Genomic DNA, 19,100 nt, shown 5'->3' with positions numbered 1-19,100 from the left:
CTCACTGCAACCTCCGCCTCCCGGGCTCAAGTGATCCTCCCACCTCAGCCTCCGGAGTAGCTAGCTGGGACCACAGGCATGCACCACCATGCCAGGCTGTTTTGCATTTTGGTAGAGATGGGGTTTCTCCATGTTGCCCAGGTTGGTCTCGAACTCCTATGCTCAAATGATCCGCTTGCCTCAGCCTCCCCAGATTCTGGGATTACAGGTGTAAGTTATTGTGCTTGGTCTCGATTGTTTTTTTGAATATTAAAAAATAGTTTCGCTATGTTTTGCAGGCTGGTCTCGAACTCCTGACCTCAAGTGATCTGCCCACCTCAACCTCCCAAAGGGCAGGGATTACAGGTGTGAGCCACCGTGCCAGCCTGCTTCCAGATTTTATAATAAGATCCAGTTTATCTTGAATTTTGACCCTGCTCTCTCGCTAAGCATCCTTTGTGGTGCTGGGGATTGTTTTGGACTTTTCTTGCCTTTGACTCCTCCCTCTTTCCCTGCCCAGTGATTCAAACCTATCCTGGGTATGACGGTCAGCCGGTCCCATTCCAGAAGGACCACAGTCTCCCTACTCAAACCATCTCCTTACTCATCCCCTAATTGTTTGGCCCCAAACCAAGCTCAGCTCTAGGCACTTAGTGAGAATACCTAAATACTTTTCAAATAAGAGAACAACACTGAAGAGGAGATGGTTGAAACCCAGTTTATTAGACCAGAGGCATGCGTCACCCGGAGCCCTGCCTGCTGTTCCCCTATCCAGTGCACACTTTTTGGCCTCATTCCTGCTTCCCTCTGGGGAGGTATGATCTCTGAAAAACTCCTAGGAACCAAGAGTTTCCAAAGATCCGATAGCCTTACTCTCCAGCCCCAGGTCAATGCACAGGTGACCTGCCCACAGGTCCTGATCTGGGATTGGAGACCAAGACACATCTGGGGAAAGAAGGCCTGGAGAGGGGTTGGGGCTCAGGCCTGGGAGGAGTGTCTGGTGGAGGGAGCGGGGGTGGGCCTCCACCTCACTTGTCTCTCATTAAGATAGGGAGGGACAGAACAGCAGAGCTTTCAACTCCTCCTCTAGGCCTCTCTTTCCTCCCAAACCCACCTTGCCAGAAAATAAAAGTGGTGGGCTTGGGTATCAGTTGAGAAGAGGTGGCTGGGCACCCAGAAGGAGGAAAGGCCACTGACTGAGGACCTCAGCTTCTCCCTGTCAGCATCCCATTGCCCCAGCTTCAGGAGTCGCCCGTCCCCAGCTCCCTTCCATCTCTGAACGCTCGGCTTAGTGTTCACAGCAGAACTCCATCCCCTGGGTAGAGGCTATTTCTACAGCAACCCCTTCCCTGGGGATGCCACGGTCAGCTGGGCAAAGGGCAACGGGATAGAAGGAGCAGGGGAAGGGAATGTTAAGGCTGCAGGGAGAGCCGAGGGTGCCCAGGTTTGGGAAGAAGGTGAGGCCAGAAAGAGGCAGAGCTTGTGATTCACAGCTTCCTTTGTCGCCACTGAGACAGTGCAAAGGTTACAATGCGCGTGTCATCTCCTTGTGCTTCTCAGAGGGATGTGTGTACACAGTACAGACACCAGGGGAGAGAGTCCAACTCTTTATACAGGCGAAGGCATTCAGAGACCAGAAAGGGGGCAGAAACACAGAAGGTTGGAAGTTGGGGAGGGAGAATGGTTCTCAGAGACAAGAGGGGATGGGGTGAAGACAGACAGGGCTGGGGAAAGTATATACAGGGATATAGCAATATAGAGTCTGTATCATATAGAAATAGAAAATGCAGATGAGGTTGTTGAGAGAAGCAAATGAAGTTGGGGAAGAGGATGTGGGAGAGTTCCATAAGAAAATTTATGGACGTGGCCCTCTACAAGGGCCTCCGGGAGAGGGACCAGTGAGGTTGGGCACCAGCGCCCTTCTCCCTGAGCTGGACGCTAACCAGCCAGGTCTTTTATGGGATGGTGAGGGAGGGCTGCCTCTTGGGATTTCTCTCCAGCAGCTGTGGGGTGGGGGGGGGTACTTATAGGTATCAGGATGTAGCCTACAGCACCAGGGCCACATCTTGTCCCCGTTTCTACTTCTTCAGGGGATCCCCGACCCCCATGAGATTCCACATGGTGTGAGAGAGTGGGGCTGAGGTTTTAGTTCCTGCCAGGAGACTTGGGTCTGGGGACAGTCACTGGGCTGAGAGGGTCTCTTAAGGCTGGGGAAGCCGCCCTCCCCCACACTAGCCCTCCCTCTTAAGGTACATTCTCTGGTTTGGGGCCAAATTCCAGGCCCCAGGGATCCCTTCCACCCCTCACGGGGAGGAGGCTTTGGTGACTGGTGGCAGCAGAATGTAGGTGGACACTCAGATGACAGCCAGACAGACAGAATTCAGGCTGGGAGCTAGGGGAGGCAGCATGGAGGAGAGAGGGGCAGCCTGAGGTCCCTTGCCCCATTCTCCCTTTTTAGTTTTTTTTTTAGATTAGTTTTGTTGAATGTAAAAAGAATGGGATAGAGGCAGGGAGAGGACTCTATGGTCAAGACTCCTTCCTCACCACAGACAAGAGGAAAGATCTGCCCCGGAGTGTGGGGAGTCCCCAGGGCAGATGTGGGGGCAGCTGGGGGCCCCCTCCCTCTCCTAGTCCTCCCCATCTAGGCCTTTGGTTCAGCGGCCTGCGGGGCTCAGCAGGTAAAGTCCTCGAACGTGCCTCGCGCCGGATGGTGAGGTAGGATGTTGGCAGCGTATGTCATCCCGGCAGGGTGGCCCCGGAGGCTCTCGCATGGGTTCTGGGGGAAGGGCACAGGACAGGGACGGGTTATCCCTCGGAAGGGCCTCAGGTAGTGCTGGGGCGTTGGGGAGGCAAAGGAGAGAAGGTGGTGGCAGAGGCAAGTGGGCGGGGGTGGACGGGGGTTCCTGGGGCGTTGGAGGCAGGGGCAGGCCGGAGGGCGCCCTCGCTCGCTCCCTCACGTGTCTTTTGACGTCGTCCAGGCTGAGGGCCACGCCCTTGTCTGCGCTGCTCCTTTTGGCCTCCTTCTGGCACTTTCCTCGTCGGCACAGCTTGTGCTTAATGACCTAGGACCGGACGGGGCAGGTGGGCGGGCTGGGCCCCGCCCCCATGTGGCCCCGCGCCGGGCTCCGCCCCCGCTTACCTCGTAGGCGTAGTCAAAGAGCTCCAGCACCGTGAGGATGCTGGCCCCGATGAACAGCCCCATCTGGCCCCCGATGTCACCTGCGGGGGCGGGGTCCAAGGGGTCAGGACACGTGGGGGCAGCAACAGGGCTTACTGGGACTGGGGCAGGCAAGTTGTATTCTCAAAGGGATTGGCAGCCTTCGCACAGAAGGATCGCTAAGCCAGATTCCAGTGGAATTTTTATTTTCTTCCCTAAGCTTAGTTCTAAACGAGCAGGTGTTTTTCAGGAAAAATAATCATTTACAAAATACCACAACCCTCTTAGTTTTTGGGCGAATTTTAGAGGCATATGAAATACTCTCCACTTCCATGCCTATCCCTCCCTCATGTCCACAGACCTGTCTTTTCCCCTATGCCCTAAGAGAAGGCTCAGTCCCCTTCCTCCACCACTTACCAAGACAACAGGGTTTGGGGAAGGGCCTCTGGGGTGGAGGGCCCTCATGGGACAGAAGTGAGCACCCTGCTTTTGGATGGTAGGGAGCCACGCCATACCCATGGCATGGGAAGGGGACAGGTGCCATCAGCAGCTCACCCAGGAGCCCTGCAATCTCATAGGCCTTCTTCTGTTCAATGGTCTCATAGTTGAGGACTTCAAAGAAAATGTCCAGCACCAGGATGTTCTCCCTGCACAGGGGTTGGGGGAGGAGACCTAGGTTCAAGTCATATCTCTGTCTCTTACTAGCCAAGTGATCTTAGCAAGTCAGCCTCTCTGAATCTCAGTTTCCATGTCCAGAAAGTGAGATGCTGATGGAGATACCTGCCTTTTAGGGTTAAATGAGATGCCACATATAAAAAAATGTTCTGCACTGTATGCAGTATGCATCAAGTATAAGGCTACTCCGATTCCAACAATAAGGATGAAGAGGGAGGAGAAGGGGCTGCTTCCCCTGCTTATTCTGGCTTGATCTTCCTGCATACCCACCCTAGACTCTTCGCTTGCCTCTTGGACCTTCCCTGTATTGTCTCAACTTCCTCCTGCCTGCCAGCCCCCACCCCCATCAAACTCCACTCACACATTCCACAGTCCCAGCCCAAGGGTCTTGCTGTACCCAGCCAGAGCCCTTACCCTATGTATTGCTCAGACTTGTTGAACTTCTTGGCCAGGTACTTGGCTGAGGCTTTGCTGGGGATCTTGACCATGGACAGCTCCTTGCCATAGCGGGTCAGGTTGCAAGGCATTTCACACACGCAGTACTCCTGGTCCTTCTCCACCAGGAAGTCTGCACTCAGCCAGGTAAGAGGTGCCAGTTGAGTGGTGCCCTTCTGCTAGCACCTCCCCATATGCACATCCTAGCTCTGCCCAGAGAAACCCTGGGCCCCTTTATCTTTCCGTGTCCTGCCGGGATGTCAAACTCTGCCAACATCCTACCTCACCATCCAGCCTGAGGCATGTTTGAGGACTTTACCTGCTGAACCCTGCAGGCCACTGAACCAAAGATGTAGATGGAGAGAACTAGGAGAGGGAGGAGACCCCCAGCTGCCCCCTCACAGCTGTGTCCACCTTGTGCTAACCCTCATGAAGCCTCCCCATGGATATTTCTTACTTATATCACTTCCTCGGGGCCCTCCAGGGTCAACTGGCTGAGGGGCTGATGAAAGAAGACGAAGCCCATCCCCAGATGACCTCTGTTTATTTTTCATGGGAGCCTCTGAAGATGCTATGCTCAATTTTATTGATTATTATTATTTTGAGACAGGATCTTGCTCTGTTGCCCAGGCTGGAGTGCAGTGGTGCAATCTTGGCTCACTGCAACCTCTGCCTCCCAGGTTCAAGGAATTCTCCCACCTCAGCCTCTGGCGTAGCTGGGACTAGAGGCACTTGCCACCACACCCACATTTTTTTTTTTTTGTATTTTTCGTAGAGATGGGGTTTCACCATGTTTTACCCAGGCTGGTCTCAAACTCCTGGGCTTAAGCGATTTGCCCACCTCGGCCTCCCAGAGTGCTGGGATTACAGGTGTAAGCCATCACGCCTGGCCATTCCCAGCTTTAAAGTCAGACACAGGAGAGGGTGCAGCCCGGTCCAGGAGTTATCTGAGGCTTCTGGGAGCTTGACCTGAAACCCCGTGCACATGGCTGTCAGCACCTTTTCCCTCCCCCAGACTGCCCCAGGCCAGGGGCGCTCACCCAGAGCAGGATCTGCACACTCCTTGTACTGCTCTGGAGTACAGTATGGGGCATCCCCTACAGAGGAGAAAAGACAGTGATGCAGGATGGGAATTCAAGGGGTCTGGTGATAGTGGTAGTACCAAATAAAGGCCTAGAAGGTGTGAGCTGGGAGAGGATGGGAGGGGAGGACTGGTTGGCCCCCATGCTGCCCCAGAAGTGACCCATTCCCAGTCCATACCTTGTCGACCCTTCCCGCCCATCCCTGGAGGTGAAGGCAGGAACTAAGGTCAGAGAGACAAGAGCCAGATGGGTATGGGATGGGGTGGGGTGGGCTGGAACTGGGGTGGGGAGATTGATGTGGATGGGGAGCTAGTGAGGGGCAGCGGAGGCCCAGGGGCCCCAGGAGTGTGCTCGGAGCCTCGGGGCCTGACCTGGCATGTGCACCATGCGGCAGTTGCAGTTCTCCACCAGGTAGCGGGTCTCACAGTCGATGCGGCAGGCGGTGATGCTGTAGGAGTCGAAGAAATCCAAATCCGAGTCCATGGTAACAGCTTTGCAGGTGCCCCAGGGCGGGGGCAGGTAGATGAGCTGCTGGGAGAGCCAGGGAGCTGGGGGAGCGTGGGGACTTCTCCCCAAATCAGCTTGATGGACTCCTCTGACAAGATGGAGATCTCTGGAGTTCTGCCCCCCTCTCCCTCTGCAGCCTCTGAAGGTCTCAGAGTTTACAGAGCATTCTTGTTAATTCCATCACTCATGCTTCTGACTAGCCAGACTACCACCCAGGTCCTCGCTCACCTGTCCTTCCCATCACTGATTGCCCGCCACTCCATCTGGACCCCTCAACACCCCAACCCAGGACCAGCCTCCCATGGCCCTCTCACCCGCTGCTCCTGGCAGGCCACAAAGGTCTGGAAGCCTGGGGCCACGCCAAAGCCCAGCTGGTCGATGAAAGGAGGTTCATCCTGACTATGGATCTGCACTTTGATGCCTGCTTCGAAGGACGTCTCGTCTAGGGGAATGAGGGGTGTGTGGGTTGGGAGGCTCCTGACTCCCTAATTCCCTTTGGACCTGGGGGCAACCTACCTCTCCTGGGAATAAGCACAGCATACACTGGTGCTGGGGTGGGGGAAGTCTATAGGGTCCTAGTCCACACCCCAGCCTCCTTCTGGGTTTACCAGCTCCGTACTGCTCCCATGACCCCTGTATCCTACAAACTTCTTTTCTTACCTGGCGTCTGCTCTGCATCTTGGTGTTTCAAGTACTTTCTCCCAGAGTATCACTGTCTCAGATGCTCTCCATTTCTCCCCCCACCTTTCTCCCTTCTCCCCCATCTCTCTCTGCCCCAAGGCCCCCCGAGACCCAACAGGCAGGCAGCCTGAGAAGACAGGGAGTTATTTATAGAGTGAGTGGCGGCTGCTGATGGAAAAGGATGGCTGGTTACCTTGGAGAGTAACTGAGCCAGGAAGGGGGAGTCAGAGAGATACGAGTGTGGAAGTCAGGTCGAGTCAGTGATGGAGATGGTGAGATGCTGGGGGCAGAGGAGAAAACCCAGACCCTGCCCAGGTCTCACAGTGAAACCCAGGAATCCTCTGGCAGAGGCTGGGGCCTAAAGCCATGCGGAGGGGCCCCTGAGAGGGATGACGTACCGGTCTCCCCCCACACAGGCAGGTACTCGTCCTGCTGGATGTCCAGCATGATTTCCAGCCCATTGCCTGTCCCACCCTTCATGGTCTTCAGCCGCGGCCGCCCATCTCGGCCTGAGTTGAACGTGTAGCACTTTCCATACCGTGTGAAGACCTGGCGGGGGCAGAGTGGAGAGCCTGAGAGTCCTGCCAGCACCCTCTGCTTACCAAGGGGTGTTCCCAGCCACCCCAGCTTTGGGATCTCAACACCCTTTGGGGTGCAGCCCAATCTCCATTTGCTCCCCTCTCCCAACTGTTTCCCAACCTTCCTTGCCCTCTGTGTGCCCCGGAAAACTGTTCCTTGTAGGGAGGTTTGCCTGAGCTCCTTTGCCAGCTGCATGGACTTCTAGTTGTGTTTGACTGTTGGGAAGTATCGGTCATGGATCAGAAGGCAGGAGGAAAGACTGGGGTATGAGTCCTTCCCCTTCCCCAGCACTGCCCCCTCTGTAGCTCTAGTAGCAGCTTAGGCCCTCCATGATTACGAGCCCTGCCAGGAGGGCTCCCTGCACAGCACTGTCTTCTTCTGTACTTCCTTGGCCTAGAAGTGATAACGATTTCCTAGTACTGCTCGCTGCCTCAGCCCCCCTCATTGGTCTACTTAACCCTGCCCACAGCTCTGTCAACAGTCCCTTTGTTAAAGTCTTCACTTGAATCATCAAGGGGCTGTCTTTTTCCTGCCAGGACCCTGAAACATATGTATTTTCATCACCAGGATCCTATCACAGCCAGATCCCTGGCCCCTGCTTGGGACCGTTTCCTCAGGCCGAAGCTCCTGAGGCCTCCGCCTCCAAGACATCTCCTCTCTTTTCCTAGATTCCACTCTGGAAATCTGAAATTCTGTTTTCCCTAAGACCCAAACTCAGTTTTTTGTTTATTTGTTTGTTTGTTTAAGATGAAGTCTTGCTCTGTTGCCCAGGCTGAAGTGCAGTGGCGCGATCTCAGCTCACTGCAACCTCCACCTCCTAGGTTCAAGCGATTCTCCTGCCTCAGCCTCCTGAGTAGCTGGGATCACAGGTGTCTGCCACCACGCCTGGCTAATTTTTGTATTTTTAGTAGAGACATGATTTCACCATGTTGGCCAGGCTGGTCTTGAACTTCTGACCTCAGATGATCCGCCCACCTTGGCCTCCCAAAATGCTAGGATTACAGGCATGAGTCACTGTGCCCGGCCAAACTCAGTTTTTTGGGTTCCTTCAGCCACTAGCCCCTTGGGTGCATCATTATTCCATTATCAGCACAACCTGAAGGCAGACCCAGTTGCCATGCTAAGGATCATGCTCAACCACGCACCAGCACCTCTTCTCCCAGCACCTGGGACTGAGCCCCCACGGCATGGCATGTGTGTTAATGCTTTTGCAAAACTAGGAGCGCCTCAGAAGCTATCTTAGCCCTGGGGGCTGTCTCCCCAGTCTTCTCCCCACTCCATGCTGCCCCAGTGCAGCACTGGTCACAGTGCTGATTACAAAGCTGCAGAGAGATAAGTAAACCAGTTGCTCTTGGCCTTTTCCCCACAGCCTCCTTGAATGTCCCCAGGTTGGGGTGGCTGTGCTTTTACTACTGCCGGATGGTAACGAAGTCCACAAAACAGGTCACAAGGTGAGTCAATACAGCCCAGAGCAGGGGAGAGACAAAAGAGTTTCAGGCCAGATTGGAGCAGCAATGGCAGCAGGTTACCAGGGTACAGGGTCTTTGTAGTCTGCCCCTTCCTAGAACAGCCTCCTCCACTGTCCTCCAGAAAAGGAGACATACTCCCCATTTTGTGGGTGAGGTCCAGAGATGAGGCAAAGAGAATTCCAAGGGTTCCTAGTCCCCAGCTCCACAACCAGGTCTGTGACACCCAGCCACAGGCTGCAGGTGGGACACTTACCCATGCCTGCACTCCATCAGGAGCTGTATGGGACTTAGAGGTGTCTGAGGCCAGCTAGCACCCCTAGCCTTGTGCTGGCTCAGAGGACTGGGCTGCTGTAAAGTGCATCGCTGCTGCCACCTGGTGGCCTGGGTGAGAAGTGTCTGCTCTACCCTCAGGCCCAGAGGAAGCCTCCCTGAGGGCCAGTGGCCCAAACCCCCTGAATGCCTGCAGTCATCCCATGATGTACGGGTATGATGACACATCCTGCCCCTACACTAGAGAAGGGGTGGAGGACCTGGGAAGGCCTGGCATCTGGGAGCTGGTGGGGCAGGAGAGCAGTCAGGCCAGACAGACCCGGAAGATGAACTAAGGAGAGACAGTGGGGTGCCAGGTGGCCTACTAGCAGGGAAGGCCCTAGACACCTGGGTGGCGGGCCAAGCAGGAGGACAGTTCCCAGTGAGAGCTTTCCCTAGGAAGAGGGTCCCTGGCCGCTTATAGCTGGGGATAGGGATATGATTTAGAGACCTTTTTTTTACCCTCAAACACACACACACACACAGAGCTGGTGGGGGTGGGATGCCCATAGGAGGGCACAGGAAGACCAAATGAAGACTCACTGAAGTCCCTACTACAGGAGCTGCTGACAAGGGACATGAAGGGGTGAGGGTGGGGGAGGTCCCCACCCCTCTACTGTCTCCCTTTCACCCCCTTCTCTTGTACCGCCAGAGACCAGGCAACACCCACCCCAGCTTCAGTCCATGGGTGCCAGTCAAAATAGCAAACAACTGGCCAGGCACTGGCGTTCACCAACAGATCAAAGGTTGACCTCACAGATGGAGCAAGGTCCTGCGCCCTGCTGGACCATGAGCACGTCTTGGGAAGGACAGGTGGGGCTGGAGGACACACAGGGGCCAACTAAGACAGATGTGTTTCAAGCCTCTAGCAGGAAAAGCAGTACTGGTGTGGACCTGGAATATCAGCCCAGCTCCAGGCCCTGGACTCCCGGGTGAGCTCTGGCCTGGGTCAGCCAGGTGAGCTAAGGGGCAGCACAGTCATCAGCCCCAGCCCCAGCCCCAGGAGGCGACAGTCAGGGAGAGCCATAGCAGACAGTCTCGGGGCGCTGTGCCAGGCATGGGGCCCCACTCACCACTGAGAAGTTGTGAGGGCCACAGGGCCCCCCTTGGTAGGAACAATAGAGCAGCATGTCCTCCAGCCGGTGGCAGGAGCGATTGTAGAAGCGATGCAGGTTAAAGGGCTCCCCAGAGAAGGCCTCAGGGCCCGGTGGAGCGAGGGGCACCCCAGGGTCATCACTTTCATCCAGTCCCAGCATGGGGGCCAGATAAAGCAAGTCGGGGTAGCTGAGCTGGGACAGCCGCACAGTATTAGTGTTGCAGAGGGTGACCGCTGGGAAGGCCAGCTCCCTGGTGGCCACTTCGTTTAGCAGGGTCACGTGTGGGTAGCTGCGGTAATAAGAAACGCGGTCCCCTACCTGGCACAGGAAGGCACCCAGTGCCAGGACAAAGGCCACTGCCCACAGCACCTGCCTTGGCCCTGGACCCCCCTCCACAAAGATGTGGTTGGTGCCGTGGAGGGTGCAGCTATTGGCGAAGGCCACCAAGTCCATGGGTGAATGCCCCTCGCTGGCCTCCTTCCTCGCTGCTTCCTTTTCCTTCTCTTCCTCCTCGTCTGATTCTGAGTTGTCCCGCTGCTGCTGATGGTGGTGGGGACCCCAGATATCTCCCAAGGACCCCGGGGCCTCCTCTCCAGAGGAGAATGACATGGAGCAGAAGATCTGGATGGGCATCTTCTCCGGGGGCTTCCTGGTGCCAGGGACTGGCAGGAGGAAGGGGGAAGGTGCCAGAGGGGAAGGCAATGTGAGCCTGGCAGAGTCCAGCAGAGCCAGCCACCCAACTCTTCAGCCAGGTCTCCACAGCCTGGCCGGCCGTCCTTCCTCACAGGGCCTCTGTGGCAGTGTGGCTGGGCGGGGCATGGGAGGAGGACCAGCCTGCCCTGCCAGGGAGGGCGGGCGTCTGGGCTGATGAATAATTGATGGCAGTGGGAAAGGGAGGCTGATGGAGAGCAGGGGGCTGGAGTCCCTTTCCTGTCACCAGCTCCAGCAGCACAGAGAGGGCTTAGGATAGAGTGGAAACCCTGGAAAAGCCTGGGGCTAGGGCTCGTGGAAACTACCTCCCAGGTAAGGAGGGATCTGGCGCCATCCTTTGCACCCACTGCCATGACGATCACAGCATCAACAGTCCCCGTGCCCCCAGGACACAAACAACACACACTCATGCTCTCTGTCAGCCTTCAGTCTGTTCTTCAGTGCCCCCATCCCAATTCTGGGTCCTCTCCCTATTCTCCCCTGGTCCAGCTATTCCTCTGGGATACCTGAGCCCCCCCGTACCCTCCCACTGCGCACTCTCTCAGACCTCCAATTCCTCTCTCGTTTCCTTTGACCCATAATCCACCCAAGTATTGCATTGACCCCCTATTCTCCCAATCCACCGAGACCCCACTTCCCTTTAATTATTGCTTTCATCCCTAGCATTGCTTTCATTCCAATCACTGTCCTGACCCCAATTTACTTTTCAGTTACTCCCTGAATCCCCAATTCCCCTGCAATCACTCCCTGCCCCCAAGGTCCCTCTAGCCAGTCCCCACCCTGTTTCTCTTCCCCTCCCTCCCTGGACCCAGCTCTACTTCAGGTCAGCATTACCAACCCTCATCCCACCCCGCATACTGAGCTGTATTTTGGCTCCTCTCCTCTCCCTCGCCCCTCCTGTGGCTTGTGGGCCTGCCCAGGTTCCATTAGCAGCGGTCTCTCACTGACCACAGACTCATTTCTGACAGTTCCCGGCACCGCGGGGAGGGACCCTGTCTCCTGCTGCTGGAAAGCTTCCTGGCAGATCACCACTGCCCCTTTCAGCTTGCCCCCCGTTCCCCAACAATTTAGGAGCTTGAGGAATTCTCTGGTGGGTAGAAGAAACAGATCAGTGCTGGGCTAGGCGGGGGAACCTGGGTCAGGAAGAGAGTATTGGGAGCCAACTTGGGGTTCCCCCCAAAACCCTCAGCCTTGCAGACTCCCGGCCTCTCAGTCTCTGAGGCTCCCCTGCCCCTAATTTACCATTCCCTGCCCCCAGGCCTCTGGGCCCTCTGTGTCCTCTGATTACTCAGGGCCACTGGTTGAGGAACTTGAGCCATCAGCCAAGTCTCCAGGGCCAAGAAGGTGATCTGAGGGGAGGAGCGGAAGGGGGGCAGAGGGGAGGGAGGTATAGCAGATTAACTCTTTCTCTGCAGGGCCAGAGGAGGAGCCGTGGGGCTAGACTAGGGCTAGGTGGGTCTGCTTGGGCCTCCCCATTCCTTAAGCATCCCCTAGCCCCAGGCCACATTCTCCCTCCGCCTCCTTTCTTCTCCCTCCCTGCTTCCACCATCTTCCCTTTTCCATTTGCAGAGACCCTAGAGTGTGTTGGGGATGAGAGGCAGGGTGCCAGGTTCTAGCAGAACTGAGTGATGTGGAACCTTTGGCCTCAGCTTTGCTGCCAGGGACAGAGAGGTCCCCTAAGTGGTGCCTTAAGCTCTGGCCCCTCTCCATCCTTCTGCCACTGCCCTCAGACTGGCCTCATCCTCTTTTGCCGAAACAACAACTTCTCAATGGGTCTCTGCCTCCTTGCAATTTCTCCCCTGTTAGTCTGTGCTGTGTGATCTGATCATTCCTCTGCTTAAAGACCTTTTCTCACTCCCCACTACCTCCTGTCAAAATTTAGTCATCTCTTGTGGCCCTACAAAGCTGAAGGCAATGCAATGTACTCTCCGCCCCAGGCCAGCATCCAGCTGCCATGACCCGTCCCCAGACACACGAGACTCATCCACAGTCCTGTGAATTCCCTGGACTCCATCTGGAGAATTCCTACTCATTTTTCAAGACCCTACTCCCATGCTACCTCCTGCAAGCAGCCTCCCCGGACTGCACAGGGCGCTGTTAGTATTCACTCAGGGAATGAACTGAAAGGTCCAGTTCTCCTCAAGGCCCTACAGCTGTGAGTAATGACTGAGAGTAATAGAGCAGGACCGAGAGACCATGTGCAGGAACAGGAAGCAAGGAAGGCCAGGAATACCCAGGGCAACCAGAGATAAGTCACTGCAGAGATTAGGAGAGACCCTCCCTCCCGGCCAATCTTCAGCTGCTGTCCTCGGTCTTCTCCTGCCTGAACCCGTGTGTCCTGTCCCATGTGCATCTTTTTCCTGCCTGCCAGATCTTGAGCTCTCAGAGGGCAGGGCCTCCTCCTTTGCATTCCTCAGGAAGGGCTTCAGAGGGGACACTTCCAGACTTGGGTGGAGTGGGGCTGAGGCATGGGCGGAGGAAGCTGCAGCTGCCCATATGTTTCCACTAGAGGGCACTGTCCCCCTCCTTCAGATGTTTTGGAAGGGGAAGCAGATTGATTTCCAGAAGGAAGCAGCTAAGGCAGCAAGAGCTTCCAGCTTTGGAGCCCCAGCAAAGAGAAGGGTGTGCACATACAGACAGCGCCAAAGGACAGTAAGTTGGGTGCAGCTGAATACCTCTTCCCCCACAGCAGCCAAGACCACGCTGCACATCTGCACATTACCACACAGACACACAGCCCTGGTGTGGGGCAACATACACACACCAACACACACAGAGACACACCCTGACACACACACCCCAACACACACAGAGACACACACCAACACACACACACACAACATACACACAGACACACCCCAACACACCCCAACACACAGACACCTCAACACACACACACCAACATACACAGCCCAACACACACTCCAACATACACACACACCGCAACACACACACACACACCAACACAAACACACACCAACATACACACTGCAACACACACACTCCAACACACACAGACACACCCAACACACACATCGCAACACACACACACACACACACACAGACACACCCCCAACACTCCCCAACACACACACCTCAACACATACACACACCAACATACACAGCCCAACACACACTCCAACATACACACACTCCAACACACACACACTGACACACACACCAACATATACACACACTCACCCCCAACACACACACACCACACACACAGCCCAACACACACACCAACATACACACACTCCAACACATTCACCCCAACACACAGACACACCTCAACACATACACCAACACATACACCCCAACACAGACATACCCAACACACATACACACACAAACACACACACAGACACCCAACTGCACGTCCTCTCTCCTCCATCACCTGTATGCTTGTTCAAGCAAGTGCGTATTCTAACATTCTCTCTCATCTTCATCTCATTCAAGTAATGGGGAGGTGAGGAAAGTGTCGAAAGGCATACCCAGAGGGCCCCTGGAGAGGCACCCATGCAGACACACACAGAGCTGCACTCAGTTCTGAACTCTCTGTCCAAGCAGGCAGCCCTACCCACCCAGACCTTCTCTTCAGCAATGTGGGCTGACTGAGTGGTTTCTGACTTTTTCTATGTCTCTTTCTTCATTCCAGCCACCCCTCACGTCAGTGTAATGCCTCATGATTTTTGATTGTTACCTCATGGGATCCTTACACAATCCAGTGAAATAAGCAGGTATGAGCAACTTCACTTCCATCTGACAAGTGAGAAGACTGAGCCACACCAGCTTGTTCAAGTCTCAGGGAGAGCAAGAAGTGGGCTGGAGGCTGGAATGAGGTCATCTGTCTCCAAATCCCTTGCTTCTTCATTCTCTCATTTATTCCTTACCCTAGTGGAGAACAGATCATGGACCTGCCCTCGTGGACTGGACCTTCATGGAGCTCACTGTCTAACAGGGGAGACAGACATCAATTCAAAACTGAAAAAAATAAATATCTAATTGCAAACCATGATAAGTGCTATGAAAAAAAAATTTATGGCTCTATCGGAGTGAATGACAGGGGGTCCTGACCCAGACTGGGGAATCAAGGAAGCTTTCTCCGAGGAAATGATGTTTGAATTACAGTCTAAAGAATAAAGAGGAGGCTGGGTGAGGTGGTTCACACCTGTAATCCCAGCACTTTGAGAGACCGAGGTGGGCAGATCACTTGAGGCCAGGAGTTCAAGACCAGCCTGGCCACCATGGTGAAACCCCATATCTACTAAAAATACAAATATTAGCCAGGTATGGTGACTGTAACCTCAGCTATTTGGGAGGCTGGGACATGAGAATTGCTTGAACCCAGGAGGCAGAAGTTGCAGTGAGCCAAGATTGTACCACTGCACTCCAGCCTGGATGATAGAACGAGACTGTTTCAAAAGAAAAAAAGGAGAAAGAGGAATAATTAGGCAATGGGGTGTGTGTGTGTGTGTGTGTGTGTGTGTGTGTATGTGTGTGCGTGCACGCACGCACGTTCACACGTGTGTATGTGCACATGTGTGTGCAGTAGCATGTGCCCCTGTGGAAGAGGGGGGTATTCCGGAGAGAGAACAGAGTATGTGCAAGGGTCCTGAGGGAGAGATATGAGAAGGGGTAGGTGTGGTTTGAGAGGTGGGTAAAGGCAGGGAGGACCCAAGTCACTCAGGGCCTTAAAGGCCACGGTGAGGATTCTGGCTCAAGGACAATGAAAGACTCGCTGTGGAAGGATTTCAAGTGATCAGAGCTTTGTTTTGAAAAGACCTCTCTGGCTGCAGAGTGAAGGATCTAGAGGGGCTGCTAGACGGCCTGTCAAGGAGCCACTGCAGTGGCCCAGGTGAGGCATGCAGTGGTAGGCCAGCCTAGAATGGTGGGGCGGGGGAGTGGAGATGTTACGAGGCAAAATTGGCAGATCCTGTCAAGGCAGGTGAGGGAGATAGAGCGTCAGGGCTGATTTCTGGTTTGCATGATGGGGTGAACAGTGGTGTGGCTCACTAGATCAGGCACACAGGTAGAGAACTAGTTTGGGAGTTAAGATAATGACTTTGGTTTTGTGCATGCTGGTTTTGAGGAGTCTTAGGGACATCCAAGTAGAGACGTTAAGTGGGAAATTGGCGACTGGGGCTGATGCTAAGAGGAGAGAGCTGGGCTGAGACATAAATTTGGCAGTTGTCAGTGTGTAGATGGTAATTGAAGTCATGAGTGAATATGAGACTGCCCAAGAATAGAATATAAAGTTAAAAAAAAGATAGGAAAAAAAGGTCTGATTTGGCAGTATCCACTAAAGCTAAACAGAATCATACCCTATAACTTAACCATAGCTCCTAGTCATATTCCCAAGAGAAATGAGTGCATATATCAACCAAAAAATATGAACAAGAATGTTCATAGTAGCTTTAGAGATAAGAGCCAAAAACTAGTAACAACCCAAATATCTAGCATCAGTAGAATGGATCAACTGTGGCATATTCATACAATGAGATACTATACAGCATCAAACAAAAACCAACCACTGCCACACACAACAACATGGCTGAATCGCACAGACATAATCACAAGCAAAACAAAACAAATAGACACAAAAGAGTATATACTGTATAGAGGATACACATATTCCAGGAAGTTCAAGCATGAGTGAAATTGATCTATACTGATAGAATAGTGGTTCACGTTTGTGGGGTAGCATTGACTGGGAAACAACCTGAAGGAACTTTCTGGGGTGCTGAAATGTTTTATATCAATGTAAATACACACAATGTAATATGCAAAATACCACATTGTAAGACATACCAGTGTAAATATTCTTCAAGCTATAATACTGGTGCATTGTACTCTTATGATTTAAAAGAAGATCAGAGCTTGGGACTGAGCCTTGAGTAGTGACAACACTAAATGACCAAGTAGAAGAAAATGAACTGGCAGAGACAGAGGAGTGGGTAGACATAGGAGGAAAACCAAAAGAGTATGATTGGCAAGAAAGGGAGTACTTCAAAAAAGAGGTGGTGGGGGCCTGGTGTGGTGGCTCATACCTGTAATCCCAGCACTTTGGAAGGCTGAGGTGGGCGGATCACCTGAGGTCAGGAGTTCAAGACCAGCCTGACCAACATGGAGAAACCCCATCTCTACTAAAAATACAAAAAAAAAAAAAAATTAGCCAGGCATGGTGGTGTGTACCTGTAATCCCAGCTACAGGCACGAGAAGGGGGAAGGCTGAGGCAGGAGAATCGAGAACCCGGGAGGTGAAGGTTGTGGTGCCTAGGCAACAAGAGCGAAACTCCGTCTCAAAAAAAAGAAGAGGTAGTAGGCAACTATTTTGAATGCTATTGAGAGATCAAAAATTTTAAAAAAAATGTTTGCTGGATTTGGCAACACGAAGGTGACCACTGGCCTTAGCTAGAACCATTTAGGAGAAGTGGTAGGGACAGGGAAAAAAGGCAGCCTGGAGTGGATCAGAAAGTGAGTTAGAGGTAAGGAAATGGAAACAGTGAAACAAACACATCACTTTTAGGAACTTCGTAAACGGAAGCAGAGAGAGATACTATGGGAGCTGGCAGGTGCTATGGAGTTGAGAGCTATGTATGTTTTAGTTTTTATCTTAGCACAAAGACTGATACATAGCAAGGGCTCAATATATGTTAGCTGTCGTTATAGCTATGTATTTTAAGACGGGAGCATCTTCAGCATGTTTCATTGTCAATGGGATGCCGCTTGAGAAGGAGCGACCAACTGTAGAGCAGGCAGAGACAGAATTAGCAGGAGAAAGTTCCTAAAAAGGCAGAAGGGAATCAGAAGACACTAGGTTGAGACTTTATCCTAGACAAGATGAATGTTCCCTTCCGGGGCTTGGTACCCAGAAGAAGGACAAGATCTTGTCTGAGGCTTCTGTTTTCTCAGTGAAGTAAGTGGGAAGCAAGGTCATCTTCTGAGGGTGAGAGAGGAGCTAGGAAGGATGGCTGAGAAGAGTGGAGAAGTTTGCAGTAGTCATTGGGGAGAGCAAGTTGACCAGGAAAACACAGTGGGGTTGCCAGGAATCACTGCACACTCATTTAAGGGTGTTGAAGATGAACACGATGTAATATTAAGCTGCCCTGGTATGTGACTCCCTCATGTAGGTCCTGGCTGCCCTGGTGTGACCCTGGGGAAAGTCAGTGGTGGGTTCACCCAAGATTGGCACTTGGCCTGATGGTGCAATGAAAAGACAGAAGTATCAAAAGACGGGGCCTACTCCACTTAGGGATGGGATTTCTAGGGTCTCTACTCTGCACCCTTTCTTGCCCTTCCTGCCTCCCAACGCTGCTTCTCAACAGAGCACCCTCCTCCATATACACTCCTGCTCCCACAGCCACACACAAAGAACCTGGACTTAGGAGATCTGAAGTCAGGGTCCCATTCTGTCATTTCCCAGCTGTGTGACCTCAGGCAAGTCATGTAACTCCTCTGAGCCTCAGTTTTCTCATCTTTCCAATGAAGATGTTAACTATTTCCTACCTCCCAAGAATTATGAAGATCACATGAGCTAAAGTAAAGGGAATTTGTCAATTGCAAAGCACAACTGAAAGAGATGATTAATTTTGCTGGTATGTGCTCTGCATGCAACCAGAGGTTTGCCTGCACAAAAGCTTTCTCCCACAGCCATACACACCAAGCTGCAAGCCCCATACAGCTCCACGTGCCTCCACTTCACGTGCTACATCCACACTCTCCCCCCGACACACACAGAGGTGCGCATGTGTGCTTGCACACTGGGGGCGCACATGCAATTAGGGTGTTGTGAGGAAGTCTGAGATGGCTGCTGTCCGCGGCCAGGGCCACTGCAGCAGTCTCACCCCCAGGGATGTTCTCAGCCTGGCACGCTGATGTGACACCAACTATAGACACACAGCACTAAGCTGCACAGCCCAACTCCTGGGCCTCCAGTACTGTCAGCCACACGGAAGGCATGCAGAAGGCTGGGAAAGGGTTTTCAATCCAAGAACTCATGGGATCTCTGAAAGATCACACTGGCCCTCCATCTCCCTCGGGAGTAGCCTTGGAGAGCCTGGGATGGCAGAGTGTCTATCCTTGTAGCGCCTTAAGGCAACTTCCCTTTGAGGTGAATACACAGCAGCTTCATGCTTATTTTTTTTTTATTATTTTTTATTTTTTTGAGACAGAGTTTCACTCTTGTTATGCAGGCTGGAGTGTAATGGCGCGATCTCTGCTCACCGCAACCTCCGCCTCCTGGGTTCAGGCAATTCTCCTGCCTCAGCCTCCTGAGTAGCTGGGATTACAGGCAGGCGCCACCACGTCCAGCTAATGTTTTGTATTTTTAGTAGAGACGGGGTTTCACCATGTTGACCAGGATGGTCTCGATCTCTTGACCTCATGATCCACCCGCCTCGGCCTCCCAAAGTGCTGG

The 19,100-nt window shown here is 53.3% G+C and overlaps 1 protein-coding gene across 3 annotated transcripts in view; it reads right to left on the bottom strand.

Annotated features, from left to right (window-relative positions):
• Positions 1-681: 681 nt before the first annotated feature.
• ASIC1 (acid sensing ion channel subunit 1) overlaps positions 682-19,100 on the bottom strand; it is a 27,293-nt gene continuing 8,874 nt past the window's right edge. Inside the window, exons 1-10 of one of the 3 annotated variants that reach the window (XM_017545815.2) lie at positions 9,947-10,618; positions 6,915-7,065; positions 6,150-6,277; positions 5,700-5,856; positions 5,287-5,343; positions 4,226-4,379; positions 3,692-3,783; positions 3,119-3,198; positions 2,937-3,041; positions 682-2,755 (exon numbers count right to left, since the gene is read on the bottom strand). In XM_017545815.2, coding sequence (XP_017401304.1) covers positions 2,651-2,755; positions 2,937-3,041; positions 3,119-3,198; positions 3,692-3,783; positions 4,226-4,379; positions 5,287-5,343; positions 5,700-5,856; positions 6,150-6,277; positions 6,915-7,065; positions 9,947-10,603 — 1,686 coding nt within the window. In that variant the 5' untranslated portion in view covers positions 10,604-10,618 and the 3' untranslated portion in view covers positions 682-2,650. Of the gene's footprint in view, positions 2,756-2,936; positions 3,042-3,118; positions 3,199-3,691; positions 3,784-4,225; positions 4,380-5,286; positions 5,344-5,699; positions 5,860-6,149; positions 6,278-6,914; positions 7,066-9,946; positions 10,619-19,100 lie in introns of those variants that run through there. The other 2 variants (XM_017545813.2, XM_017545814.2) reach the window with 2 other exon arrangements.

The sequence above is a fragment of the Cebus imitator genome, unplaced genomic scaffold, assembly GCF_001604975.1.
Source record: "Cebus imitator isolate Cc_AM_T3 unplaced genomic scaffold, Cebus_imitator-1.0 Scaffold181, whole genome shotgun sequence".
NCBI lineage: Eukaryota > Metazoa > Chordata > Mammalia > Primates > Cebidae > Cebus > Cebus imitator.
The sequence above is the reverse complement of the archived record's forward strand: the minus strand, read 5'-3'. Positions and strand labels throughout refer to the sequence as shown.